Source organism: Mesocricetus auratus, unplaced genomic scaffold (assembly GCF_017639785.1).
Source record: "Mesocricetus auratus isolate SY011 unplaced genomic scaffold, BCM_Maur_2.0 Super-Scaffold_4256, whole genome shotgun sequence".
Lineage (NCBI taxonomy): Eukaryota > Metazoa > Chordata > Mammalia > Rodentia > Cricetidae > Mesocricetus > Mesocricetus auratus.
The window spans coordinates 53,222,360-53,235,318 of record NW_024429182.1 but is presented as its reverse complement, the minus strand read 5'-3'; the positions used below and the strand labels follow the sequence as shown (position 1 = coordinate 53,235,318).

Genomic DNA, 12,959 nt, shown 5'->3' with positions numbered 1-12,959 from the left:
GTGGGACATGAAGTGGTATAACATTGGAAAGGGAACCTAAATTAGTGTGTAGTATGCCTGAAACAGGGTAGAAAAAACAAACAAAACAAAAAGGATCTTCTAGGGCCCTGGGATAGACTTTACATATATTTAAAAAACAAAAAACCCTTACGTGTTGTCACTAGTGGTCAGGGTTGTGAGATTATCTAATTAGAAAAACTGTATTTTAGCCGGGCGGTGGTGGCGCACGCCTTTAATCCCAGCACTCGGGAGGCAGAGGCAGGCGGATCTCTGTGAGTTTGAGGCCGGGCTGGACCGACAGCCTCCAAAACAATACAGAGAAACCCTGTCTTATAAAACAAAACAAAAAAAAAAACCCAAAACAAAACAAAAAACAAACAACTGTATTTTGGCTATTGTAGTGTGAATAGCTGGTGCTATGGACTAGGATGCCAATGGTAGAGTGGACCTGTACTTTTCCTCCTTTCTGTTGTAGCCCTGGCTGTCCTGGAACTCACTCTGTAGACCACACTGGTGGCCTCAAACCCAGAGATCCTCCTACCTCTGCCTCCCAAGTGCTGGGATTAAAGGTGTGTGGTACCACCTCACGGCTTCTATTGGATTTCTCCCCAGGCCACCACCAATGCTTTGTTCTGAATGAAGGATGCAGCCACTATCAACTAACATGGAAGGATACAGGAGGGTGTATACTGAAGGGAATACTAGAAATTTAGTTATGAGTTGTAGAGTCATATTTGAAACATCACACAAAAAAGAATGTCAAATGAACAATAAGATGGAATTCTGAAGTTTTTCCAGGAGAATCTGAGCTGGAGATATAAACAAATTTCTGAATATAGCTAGCCCTTGAATTCACTGTATCACGTATGAGTGCTGGAAACAGGAAGATGACAAGGAACAAAATATAAGAGTTCTGGAGTCTCCTATATCAAGAGGTTAGAAAGGGGAAGATAAAACTCAGAAGAGATTGGAAGGCAAAGTAATGTTTCAAGCAATAATGGAAAATGTCAAAATATTAGAAATGCCCAAGATACAAGTATATTAAAGCTAAGATTAACTACTTTAAAGCACCACAAGAGTTTGTAGACAAAAGTGATCTTCATTTTGATTGTGGTGACTGCCAGCATCACTTGTTAATGTGTGTTTGTCAAAATATATTGACCAGTACTAGAATCTAGTATAGTGCATTGTATGAAATAAAGTGAATTAAGTCAAGTTTAAGGCAATGGGCCTGTGAGTCTCAGCACTAAAGAAGTATAGGCAAGAGGATCAGAAGTGTAAGTAATCTTCAGTTACAGAATGAGTTCAAAACCATTTGGGGAGAAAAGTAATCAGCAGGCTCATTCAGCTGTGTGTTACATTTATTTGCCAACCAAAATATGCATACTGGTACAATAATGGCATGAGTTCTGTCATGAGGACAACCAACCACTTTCTGATTGGATTAGAGCACCACTACACAGAAGGCAATTCTCATCAAGTCAAAAGCCCATGAGTGGGAAGGGAAAGCTACTGCTGGTTTGACTTTGACACAGACACAGACACACACACACACACACACACACACACACAGAGAGAGGGGGGGAGAGGGAGAGGGAGGAGGGGGGAAGGGGGAGAGGGAGAGGAGAGAAAACAACAAAAAAATGTAGGACTGGGTTTAGTGGCAGGAAGACCTTGTCTTAAAGTCTGGAGATGTATGTATCTCAGTGGTAGGGAAATTATACTTAGCATGCACAAGGTACTGAGTTGATTACTCAATACCAACTTTTCTTTAAATTTACATCACATTACTAATCTGCTTAAGACCCCCCCAACAGAGAAATGACCCCGACACAAATTCATTCTATTTTTTTAAAGGCCTGAAATGAGCAGTCTCATCCCTGCCTTCTTGACCATTCTTGTTACCTTCCTCCTTACAGTTTAACTTTGGAGCCTCTGCTAAAGCTATCTTACCTACAACTCTCTCTCCAGGTATCTGTTTGCCTCTCATTTTAAACCTTACCTACAATCTAAAATCATGGACATACATTCACTGTTTAAGTTCTCCACATCCTCTAACTCTAGCATGTACTATAATGCTATACATCCTAATTTTCAATTTTACTTACTGTCCTTAATATGTACAACAAACAGAACAGGAATAAGATTTAAGTCTTTTTTGTTGTTGTTGCTTTTCGAGACAGGGTTTTCTGTGTAGCTTTGGAGCCTATCCTGGCACTCATTCTGTAGACCAGGCTGGCCTCAAACTCACAGAGATCAGTCTGTCTATGCCTCCCGAGTGCTGGGATTAAAGGTGTGTGCCACCAATGCCTGGCTCAAGATTAAGTCTTTTATAATCAAACATGACATGGCTTAGTGCAAAACTAACTCTGGAATAGTAGAGACAGAGCCTGGATTAAAATAGGTTCTGAAAAAATGAAGGAAGAGGCTCAGCCACTAAAGCACTTGCCACTTATCCTGACAACCTGAGTTCCATCCCCAGAACCCATGAGAGAACCAACTCTTGGAAGCTGCCTTCTGATCTCCGCACATAGCCGCAGCAAGCAAGCACTCCATACATACAATAAATAAATGTAAAAACAAAACAATTGAAGGGATGACTGGAAAGAAAAAGTTTTACAGACTGGAGAGATGGCTCAGAGGTTAGGAGCAATGACTGCTCTTCCAAAGGTCCTAAGTTCAATTCCCAGCAACCACACAGTGGCTCACAATCATCTGTAGTGAGATCTGGTGCCGTCTTCTGGCCTGCAGGCATACATGCAGACAGAAAACTATATACATAGTAATAAACAAATCTTTAATATAAATAAAATAAAATGAATATATATAGAAACGGTTTTGTTCCAAACAGGATGAAAGAGTAACAAAGACCAGGTTTCAGCCCTGGCTATCCTGGAACTTGCTCTGTAGACCAGGCTGATCTTGAACTCAGAGATCTGCCTGGCTCTACCTTCCCAGTACTGAGATTAAAGGTGTGCACCACTACCACCCAGCATAAACACGAAATTTAAAACTTTAAAAAAGATGAGGCTGAACACGTTGGTGCACACTTTTTTTTTTTTTTTTTTTTTTTTGGTTTTACAAGACAGGGTTTCTCTGCATTGTTTTGGAGGCTGTCCTGGAACTCACTCTGTAGACGAGGCTGGCCTCGAACTCATAGAGATCCGCCTGTCTCTGCCTCCCGAGTGCTGGGATTAAAGGCGTCCACCACCAACGCCCAGCAGGAAAACGTGTTTAACATTAAAACAGTTTTCTTAAAATAGACTCCTGAGGTGATACCAGTACTATTTACACAACAATGCAGCCTCATGGAATACTCACTCACTTGATTGGAAACATAGACCAAAATAATTGGAGAGCGCTCAGTGGTTAAGAGCATGGCTACTCTCCCAGAGGACCTGAGTTCAATTCCCATCACCCACATAGCAGCTCATAACTGCAATGCAATTAAAACAAAGTGATTTAAAAAAAAAAAAAAAAGACCAGCCGGGCAGTGGTGGCACACGCCTTTAATCCCAGCACTCGGGAGGCAGAGGCAAGTGGATCTCTGTGAGTTCGAGGCCATCCTGGTCTACAGAGCGAGTTCCAGGACAGCCTACAAAACAATACTGAGAAACCCTGTCTCGTAAATAAAAAGACCAAAATAATTTCAAGCCACTCTAATGCTTGAAATCAGTTATATTCAGTTTCTGCAAATTATTGAGGCAGGGTCTCATAGTTTGGGTTAGCCTCTAACTCAGTAGTTCTCAACCTATGGGTTGCAACGCCTAGGGGTTACAACAGCCCTTTCACAAGGGTTACATTTCAGATATCCTTCATATTTACACTACAATTTGTAACAGCAAAATTATTTTTATGGTTTGAGTCACCAAAACATGAACTGTATTAAAGTTCCACAGCATTAGGAAGGTTGACACTGCTCTTAACTGGTTATGTAGCTGCAATGACCTAGAACTCTGGTTCTCTTGCCTCAACCTCCCCAGTGCTAGACTTTGTAAGTGCACACAGTGTTCTAAAGTGCTAGAGATCAGGGCCAGGGCTTTGAGCAGGATAAGCAAGTATGTTATCAACAGAGCTACATCATCAGTCCTGACTTGTAATTTTCAATTCACTATTTTCCCATTATACTTCCTAAGAGTTTTCCAGCAATTCAATGAATAGATTTTTGTTTGAATCATATTATGCAGCAAGGTTAGTCCTTGCTTTCAAGAGAGTTCAGCTTTCAAGAGATTACATGCTGCTGATATTAACAACAGTATGCCATCACACTCAGCTAACAGCTTGTTCCCCCTTTGTGCACGCATGTGTACCGAAGTACACATTTGTGGGTTCCAGGTCATCAGGCTTGGCAATAAGCACCTTTACTTATTTACAGAGTTCAAAGTCAGTCTGGGTATGTACACAGCAAAAGCACATCTTTTATTAAAAAAAAAAAAAAAAAGCTCTGAGCCACATAGACTGAGTGATGAAAACAATGCTTTCACCAGCTAGGCTGTTATAGGAACTTAAAACAATGAGTCAGGTAAGCTTTAATCACTCTGCATGTTTTAATAATGTTAAAAGCAGAGCACAGTGTATCGTGCAACACTTTTGACCCCAACTACTCAGAAGGTGAGGCAGGACAAACCACTTGAGCAACATGGTGAAAAATCACCCAGGTCTACTCTAAACCGGGCTGGAGAGATGGCTCAGAGGTTAAGAGCACTGCATGTCCTTCCAGAGGTCCTGAGTTCAATTCCCAGCAACCATATGGTGGCTCACAACCATCTATAATGAGGTCTGATGCCTTCTCCTAAGGTGGGTACAGGCATGTACACAGATAAAAAAACTGCATTCATAATAAATAAATAAATATGTAGGCCAGGCTGGTTTTGAACTCTGAGATCCATCTGTCTCTGCCTCCTAAGTGCTGGGATAAAAGGCATGTGCCATCACACCCAGATCCAAGTGCTAAGAGTTAACATCAAATGAACATGTCACAAAGCCTGGCTTGAGGTTTCTTTTATTTCTACCCACTCTACAAAAAAGCTCTAAAATCCCCAACACCTGGGTCACCTTCTTTGAAAGTACCCTCAAATTGTTGAATCAACAAATACTAAGTCTCCACACTGAAGATTTGCTATTCCCAACCTTCACATCAAAAAATTATGTTAAAACTCTATGTGCACAACAGTAATTAGATCTATTCATTAAAAGAAAAAGGGACCAGAATAGCTATGAACCTTTTTAAGACAGGCAGCAGTGGCAAAGAAAACAATTCAGCCCAGAAGGAAAAACTTGCTAAGAAAAACTTTTCCTGGAAAGACTGAAGAGCAATCACCTAGCAGAGTCTCACATCAAAAAAAAAATTACCTGTCTACAGAGTGCTGTCACAATCCCAGCCATCTATAAATTAGAATGAATCAATGGAATAGAAGCAGTTAGCAGAAAAATGTGAAGTCACCCAAGTCAATATTGGCCCCTTTACCATCTTTACTTCCTATCTTTATCATTTTGACCCCTTCACTAAAAGCATGCCTGGTATGAAACAGTACTCAGTACTGGCCAAGCAAATGATTCTGAGACATGGCCCTATATATGCTAAAACATGGGAGGCAAACTGTTGTAATAAAAACATTTAACACTAAAACAATGGCTCCTCAATGCATTCAAACACTTGTCCTAACAGTTGATAGTAAGTTTATCAATGACTTATTAAAAGAGCTGCTAGGCCCTTTATACCTCTCATCTGAAGTCATTAAATACAAGCTATGAGATGCTTGTGGAACTATTCATGTAGACTTTTGATTTCAGCAGAACCATATGAATAGTGAAATGCACCACAAAGTAGTACTGGCCAATGGAGTAGTAAAATACACTCTGGTGGAAGCCATACCATCATTTTTCCCAAAGATGAAAGCTACCTCATTTCCCTCAAACCTTCACCTCTTTCCTGGAAATAAGGGAGATAAATTGACTGAGTGTTAACACCAGTTACAAGTATACACAATGATTATTTCTCAAAGTAAGTGACTAGTAAGTTGGCTTTATAACAAAAATTGGAACATTAGGAAATGTCTTCATTAAAACAAGGATGCCTACTTGAATTCTTCTGCATAACCTCTTTTCCCTTTATTACCTATAGGTCCTATCTGATATTTAAAAAAAATTTTTTTTAAACCTCTACAGTGTTACTCACCCAAAGTTAAGTAGCTTACACTTTAAACATGCCCCATCTTCTGTTCAGGGTGCAAATAAACAAAAAACCCAGAAACTAGTCCAAATAAGAACTTTGTCAAAGCACACATACCCTAATTTGAAAAACCATTTATTTCACTGGAAAGGGATCCAAATCTCTAGGACTAGCCTTTGGGCCAAAAAAAGAAAACCTGGAGCAGTGATTCTCAGCAAGGTCATTCCCAAATCCAATACCCACTACAGTCAGAAGGCAGGGAAGAGACAGCACAGCCACCACCAGTTTTCTGCAGAGGAGGCATGCTGGGAGAACAGAACATGAATGGGAAGCTACAGAAGAATAAACAGGAGAACAGGAAATTGAGCAGGATAGAGAATAGGAAGAAGAAAGTCTGAACTTAACAAGGTAAATTAAGGTCCATGGTTCCTGAGGGACTGAATGCACAGAGCCGAGAACGTCCCGGAGATGGGGTACCACGAAGGGTGTATTCTCATGCACAACCGCAGCTCGGAATTTCAGCCCACACACATCCCACCTGAAAGAGAGCACAGTAGAGGGGCTTTACAGCAAAGCTCAAAAGCGCTTTCCCACTTAGAAACTTCAAAGAACATCTTACAAAGTCATACCTTGATACTCACTTTCAAGTTTATTTGAACCCTTCCCTAGTATTAACATAATTTCTAAAATGAGAACAGTCTGAAGATCAGAGAATCATTGGGAAGGCTAAACAGTCCCTCAATAAAGGCCTTTCTCCAAATTAAACAGCAAATTTTTCATGATAGTAGGCGAAGACATTCTATTAATTTTGATGTTAACATTATTAGCATTCTCAAGAGAAGTTAATTCCAAAAATTCAGAGAACAGAGAAACAGGAAAGTTCCAATTAGCCTCTGAGGTAAAAAGTCAACAGTATGTTTCAACCTAAGAATTACTAACAAGGACACAGTATCACTCAAGAACTAGAAAAAAGTTGCATCAACTGAACAAGTTTGAAGGTTTATATATCCAACCTTTAAAAGAAGGCACTGGAGAATGTGTAAGCTACTTCAAGTCACTCAAGTTTCTCTTCTAGCACAATCCAAATCTATGAACCCAACCAGTCATTTGGACCAGCCAATGAACCTGGGCAAGCCACATACCTTTTGCCTTAATATGAAAGATGACAAAGATTCTGTATACAAGATTTAGGGTCTATAACAATGTCAGGAACACAGTAGGGCTCCTCAAAATTAAAGAACTGAAAAGTACCCCAAATACAACAGCAATCTCAAAAACCTAGAGCCCAAAGCTGACAGAAACATCAAAAGAGAATGCATTCAAAACAGAAGCACCACCGTGGTGGTAAACACCTATCTCAGCACTCAGGGTTGAAGCACAATTGCCGCAGTTCAAGGTCAACTTAGGCTACAAAGTGAGACTGTCATGGTCAGGTAAAGTTGTTGAGTATTAAATGTCCTTAACTAATGGGAAGATGAAGAAGTGATATGCTCATGATAAAGTTCCTAAGCCTCGATGCCACTATTACCAAGGAATAAACACAGGTATGCATGTAAACTTGCACTGCCATATTACCCTAATCTAAAGATGTCGAACCCAGGGTCAAAAATTAAAAATTTGAATACAGTAAGAGAGTATAACGCAATAGAATAAAAGATAAAAAATGGACTCTTAAGCACATGAAGCTGAACTGGGCAGCTAAGTTCAACTTTTAAGTTCATGCCACACTTCCTTACTCTATGAGAAATGTTTTCTACTATTCTCTGCCTCAATTTATCACTAAGTTCTTTAAATGCCTAAGAGAAACCTTTGAGAAATATTCAAGATTAAGATGATGCCATTTTGTAGGTTTTCATAGGACTTGAACAATAATAATCAGTTAACTAGTTATGAACTTTACATTAGTGATCCTATCAAACCCTTTCACAGCATAATGCAATACAGCAAACTCAAAAAAAAAAAAAAACAACAACAACAACAAAAAAAAACTAATACCACACAGCTAAGAAACTCAACAGACTCTTGAGAAGCAGCTCACCTAAGTCTGAATGTCTGGGTCCCGGGTCAATTACAGCACACAGATTTGACCCAAGATTCACCAGTACACCATTGTTTGCTGTTCCAGACACAAATACAATGAGAATGACTCCCACTATTAGAAGTCCTGGAAAAATAGGCACAAGAACAAAGGATGTTTACTTCATACTTAAGCAGTTAAGGACTTGTCTATAAACTGAACCATGCTAGTAACTTCACATTAGCCCTACAGAAGGCAAGCAAGCAGAGCAGCCTAATTCAAGCCTTCTGAGGCTACAGGAGGGATGGCAAAACCAACAGAGGACACCCCACCACTCTCACCTCAAACTTTAAAAGGCTGAGTACCGCGCCCGATCCGCATACTGCTCCCGCTCATACCGGGCCATGTCGTACAGGGAATTCCGCATGGCTGCTGAAGCTTGGGACAACTCACTGTCATGCCCGTAACCGTAGCCCTCTCCAACAGTGGGGACTGGGCCTGTAGCGCGACGCAGGGGGCTCCGATCCCGCCCATAATATGAAGTAGAAGCTGCAGTACAAGCAGCAGCTGCTGCAGCAGCAGCAGCTCCTGAAGGCGGCAACAGATGTCTATTGTAGGGATCAAGAGAGGTGGAGGTGAGGTGACTGGCCATGGCTGTGTTCTGAACTTGTGGCAGCTGGGACAGAGTCTGCTCTGCATAGTTATATGCAGAGGCAGCTGCAGCTGCCACTGCCTCATAGGACCGGGCAGCACGGCAGCGCTTGTAGTAGGCATCGAGCGCTCCGTACGTGTTGTTGTAATACAATGTATCCCCATAACTCATGGTGTAAGGCGTACGCACAGCTCCATATTGCTCATTATACTGCTCAGTCAAGTCTGCCACGCGGCCCGAACGATCTATTGGACACTCTTTGGACCAGTGCCCCTCTTTCCCGCACCGATAGCAGCCGCTCTGGTCTCCCATCCCGGGCGCAGTTCTAAGCCGGCTGGTGGACAACTGCACGTGCATTCGTTTGCCTTGAAGAAACAGACGCAAGAAGGGTTGCTATCACGAAGTAATAGCCCAAGCCCCTACCCCAGCCACTGGTCACAGCAATGGCTTTACCTAAAAAAAAAAAAAACTCCTGGTTTATGAAAATTTGTCAAAAGTATTTTCTTTGGGGAAGGGAGAAGCCCAACATATAGACCCAGTATAAATGACCTGATTTCAAGCAAAGGGTAACCAGATGAAGAAGAAATATTATAGCTATCAACACCGGCTTACTATCTAAGAACTCTACTCTTGCTCAAACAGGAGAGATTTTATCCACCGCTAAGTAACTAGACAAACAGCTACCCCAATGGCCCAATACAAAAGAAACTCAAAACTAAAAAGTGCTCCAAAAATCTGACTTACCCATCTTTTAAATCAAGATTGCATTAAGAAAAAAAAACCTACCGAGCCCATTTTATGCATGGATACCCCAAATCAAAGAGATGCTAAAGTTACCATCACTTAAGAATGATCAGGGTTTGTTCCAAAGCTGAGCCTGGCAGCCATGTTTCAAACTAAATCTTTGGAATAGTCATGAATTAAGAAAGTGGGGGGGGGCGGGACACGACACAAGATGAAAGTCTTCTCTTAAAACTGTTCTTTTTAATAATCATCCTAGTAGGGATTATCTACAATTTGAGTTTCCAGTCAGAGGATCAAAAGAAAACTGGGCAAGCTGTCAACATATACACAGGAAGTGCATTTTAATAAAAGAGGACAAGAAAGGAACAAAGAATAACCGACAGTGTTAGTGAAACAAACTGCACGAGAGTGGCAGAGTTACAGTGCTTTTTCCTTTAAGAGTAAAGATGAAAAATCTGAGCATGGTAGCACACCCTAACCCCAGTGAGGTTAGAGGATGGTTAAACTTGAGCCCAATCTGAGTTACATACAAGCCTGTATCAAAATCAAGAACATGCTTCAAAGCACAGCCTTTCTTTGAAACTCACAATTGATATTCTGAAATTGAAAAACAGTTCTAAAAGCCCTAATAAAATAAAAGAAGCAACTTTTACAATAAAGGTTAAAACTAAATTCTCAATCTTTCACCTAAGAAATTTCTAATAATGTCAAAGAATTTTACTGGCAAATGAATTAAAAAACAATCTAAATACAGCAAATTCTTTACAATGTAATGACTCTAATGCACCCAAACATGTATATTAAAGAGATGAGAAGGGGGCTGGAAGAATAGCATAGTGGTTAAGATCACTGGCTACTCTTCCAGAAGTCGGGTTCTATTCCCAACATTCACATGGGAGATCACAATTACCTGTAACTCTTCTGGCCTCCAAGGTACCGAGCATACATGTGTTACACATAGCTACATACCTACACACACACACACACACACACACACACACACACAGAGACGAACACTCATTTAAAAAAAAAAAGTAAAAATAATTGGGGGGGGCTAGAGAGATGGTTCACTGGTTAACAGCACTGACTGTTCTACCAAAGGACTTGAGTTCAAATTCCAGTACCCACATGGCAGCTCACAACTGTCTGTAATTCCAATTCCAGGAGATCTGGCACCCTCACACAGACATGCAAGCAAAACACCAATGCACATAAAATAAAAATAAAGTTTTGCCAGGCATTGGTGGCACACGCCTTTAATCCCAGCACAAAGGAGGCAGACTCAGGCAGATCTCTGTGAGTTCAAAGCCAGCCTGGTCTACAGAGCAAGTTCCAGGACAGCCTACAAAACAATACAGAAAAACCGTCTCGAAAAACAAAAAATAAAATAAAAAAATAAAAATAAAAAATAAACAATTTTAAAAAATGACTAGAAGGATGGGTTCTCTAGCAGCAGAGTGATAAATAATTTCACATGAAAAGTCAAAATTCTATCCTAACAAAATAGGTAAACAGGTAAACTTAATAAATCTAGGCTGCGGATCATCAAAAGAACAAAGATAGGCAATTAGTTATTTACAGGCCATAATAGACTACCCTGACATTTCCCCGGGGTAGGGGAACTTTAGGACATAACAAATTAGGGGGAAAAATGCAACTAAGAAACAAGCAACAAACACATTTAAGACAGAGTCACTCACTGATAAATGCCCTAATCTATAAGTCTGTTGACTCTTGGAGTTCCAAAAAGGAACTGACTCTTTTAAATCTAAACTCACATTTCCTTCATGTAAGCAAGCAAAAAAGAGAATATACCCAACTGTAATAACCTGAAAGGGAAAAGACCAGTCAGGTAAATTACCATGACTCAACACAAATTTTTTTTTCTTTGTTTTTTGAGAAAGGGTTTCTCTAGCTTTGGAGACTGTCCTGAAACTCGATCTGTAGACCAGGCTGGGGCCAAACACTGCCTCCCCTGTGCTAGGATTAAGGGCCGCCGCCGCCTGGCTCATAAAAAGAACTTTCTTTAGTCCCCAGTGCTCAGGGCAGAGGCAGGAGGACCTGTGAGCTTGAAGCCTAGTCTAACCAGGGCTGTTGTTACACTAAGAAACCCTGTCTTGAAAAATCACTCACATACTTGCACACACCACAAAAGAAAGAAAAATGCTTGGGGCTTGGGGAACACACACCTAGAAGAGGCTAGAGGCAGAAAAATGCCTTGAGCCTAACTTGGGTATATAAAGAAAGGAAGCTAAGAAATGGCCTCCAGTTGTTGCTCTGTAGCAGAACACTTTAGGTGGATAGCCCTGGACTCCATCTTTAGCACCATATTTTTAAGAAACATGACATTAAGGGATATAGTATAAAATTAACTAAACATAGGTTAGCATCAGAGCCCCCGAGTTTCAGATACCCAGTTATAATATTTGCCCTCAAACCACCACGCTCTCTTCCCCTTACACACGTAACAGCCACCAGTAGACACCACCTGTTTTGTGATTAAAACCAAGTATTATACAGAACCCTCCACAAAAAGTCTTTGCTGCTTCCAATTAAGTTGTTGACAAAATAACTCCCAGCTTTCCAATTAAAAACGGAAAGCAAACTAGACCAGAGAGACCTGTGACATTTTTAGTAACACACAGTAATGCCCATGACACAGGGCACTTATCACATGAGGGAGGGAAGAGGAGAGGTGTCATCAGACTCTCAGGTTCAATTTAAGGGAAATAAACAAAGGTGACAGTAAAGCACTGTTCAACAAAAGTAGTATTGTAAAAAAGAACCAGCACTACTTTGTGTTAATATAGCCAGAACCCAGGTTTGAAATATAATTCTGGGGGGAATCTGCACACATGCTGTACACATACACACCACACACACCACACTCAAGCAACACACATAAAGTTAAAGATTGAAGGGGGAAATAATACAGTTATGGGTTTGGTGGGATGGTTCAGCAGTTAAGAGCACTTTCTGCTCTTCCAAAGGACCTGAGTTCAGTTCCTAGTACCTATATCATCATATGGCTGACAGCCACCTGGCTCCAGTTCCAAGGGATCTGACACCCTCTTCTGACTTCAGTAGGCCACACATAAATATTTCAAAATCTGTGTGTGTGTATTTTCCCCCTTAAGAAATACAGCTATGAGTTCCAGGATCATGCTGTAAATTCGAAGTTTGTCAGAACCTTAGGAAAAACTGTTTGACTCTTGGAACCTAAAATCATGGGAAGAGTTGAAAGTTCACCTGGCAATTCAACAGTCTTTTAAATGCCACTCTTGACAAGAAAGTTTTGATCTTAAAATAAAACTAAATACCTTCCAAATCAATCGATAGTCCACATCAACACCGAAGCTGCCCTCAGGGCACAA

At 40.7% G+C, this 12,959-nt stretch overlaps 1 protein-coding gene across 7 annotated transcripts in view; it reads right to left on the bottom strand.

Moving 5' to 3' along the window:
* Positions 1-12,959, bottom strand: part of LOC101843260 (RNA-binding protein 14) — a 109,333-nt gene that overhangs the window by 74,563 nt on the left and 21,811 nt on the right. For 2 of the 7 annotated variants that reach the window (XM_005064041.4, XM_005064042.4), the window contains exons 3-4: positions 8,531-9,206; positions 6,292-6,710 (exon numbers count right to left, since the gene is read on the bottom strand). The exons of 3 other annotated variants lie outside the window; for them this stretch is intronic. In XM_005064041.4, coding sequence (XP_005064098.1) covers positions 8,539-9,206 — 668 coding nt within the window. In that variant the 3' untranslated portion in view covers positions 6,292-6,710; positions 8,531-8,538. Of the gene's footprint in view, positions 1-6,291; positions 6,711-8,210; positions 8,337-8,530; positions 9,207-12,959 lie in introns of those variants that run through there. 2 more of the 7 variants (XR_001196327.3, XM_013111834.3) reach the window with 2 other exon arrangements.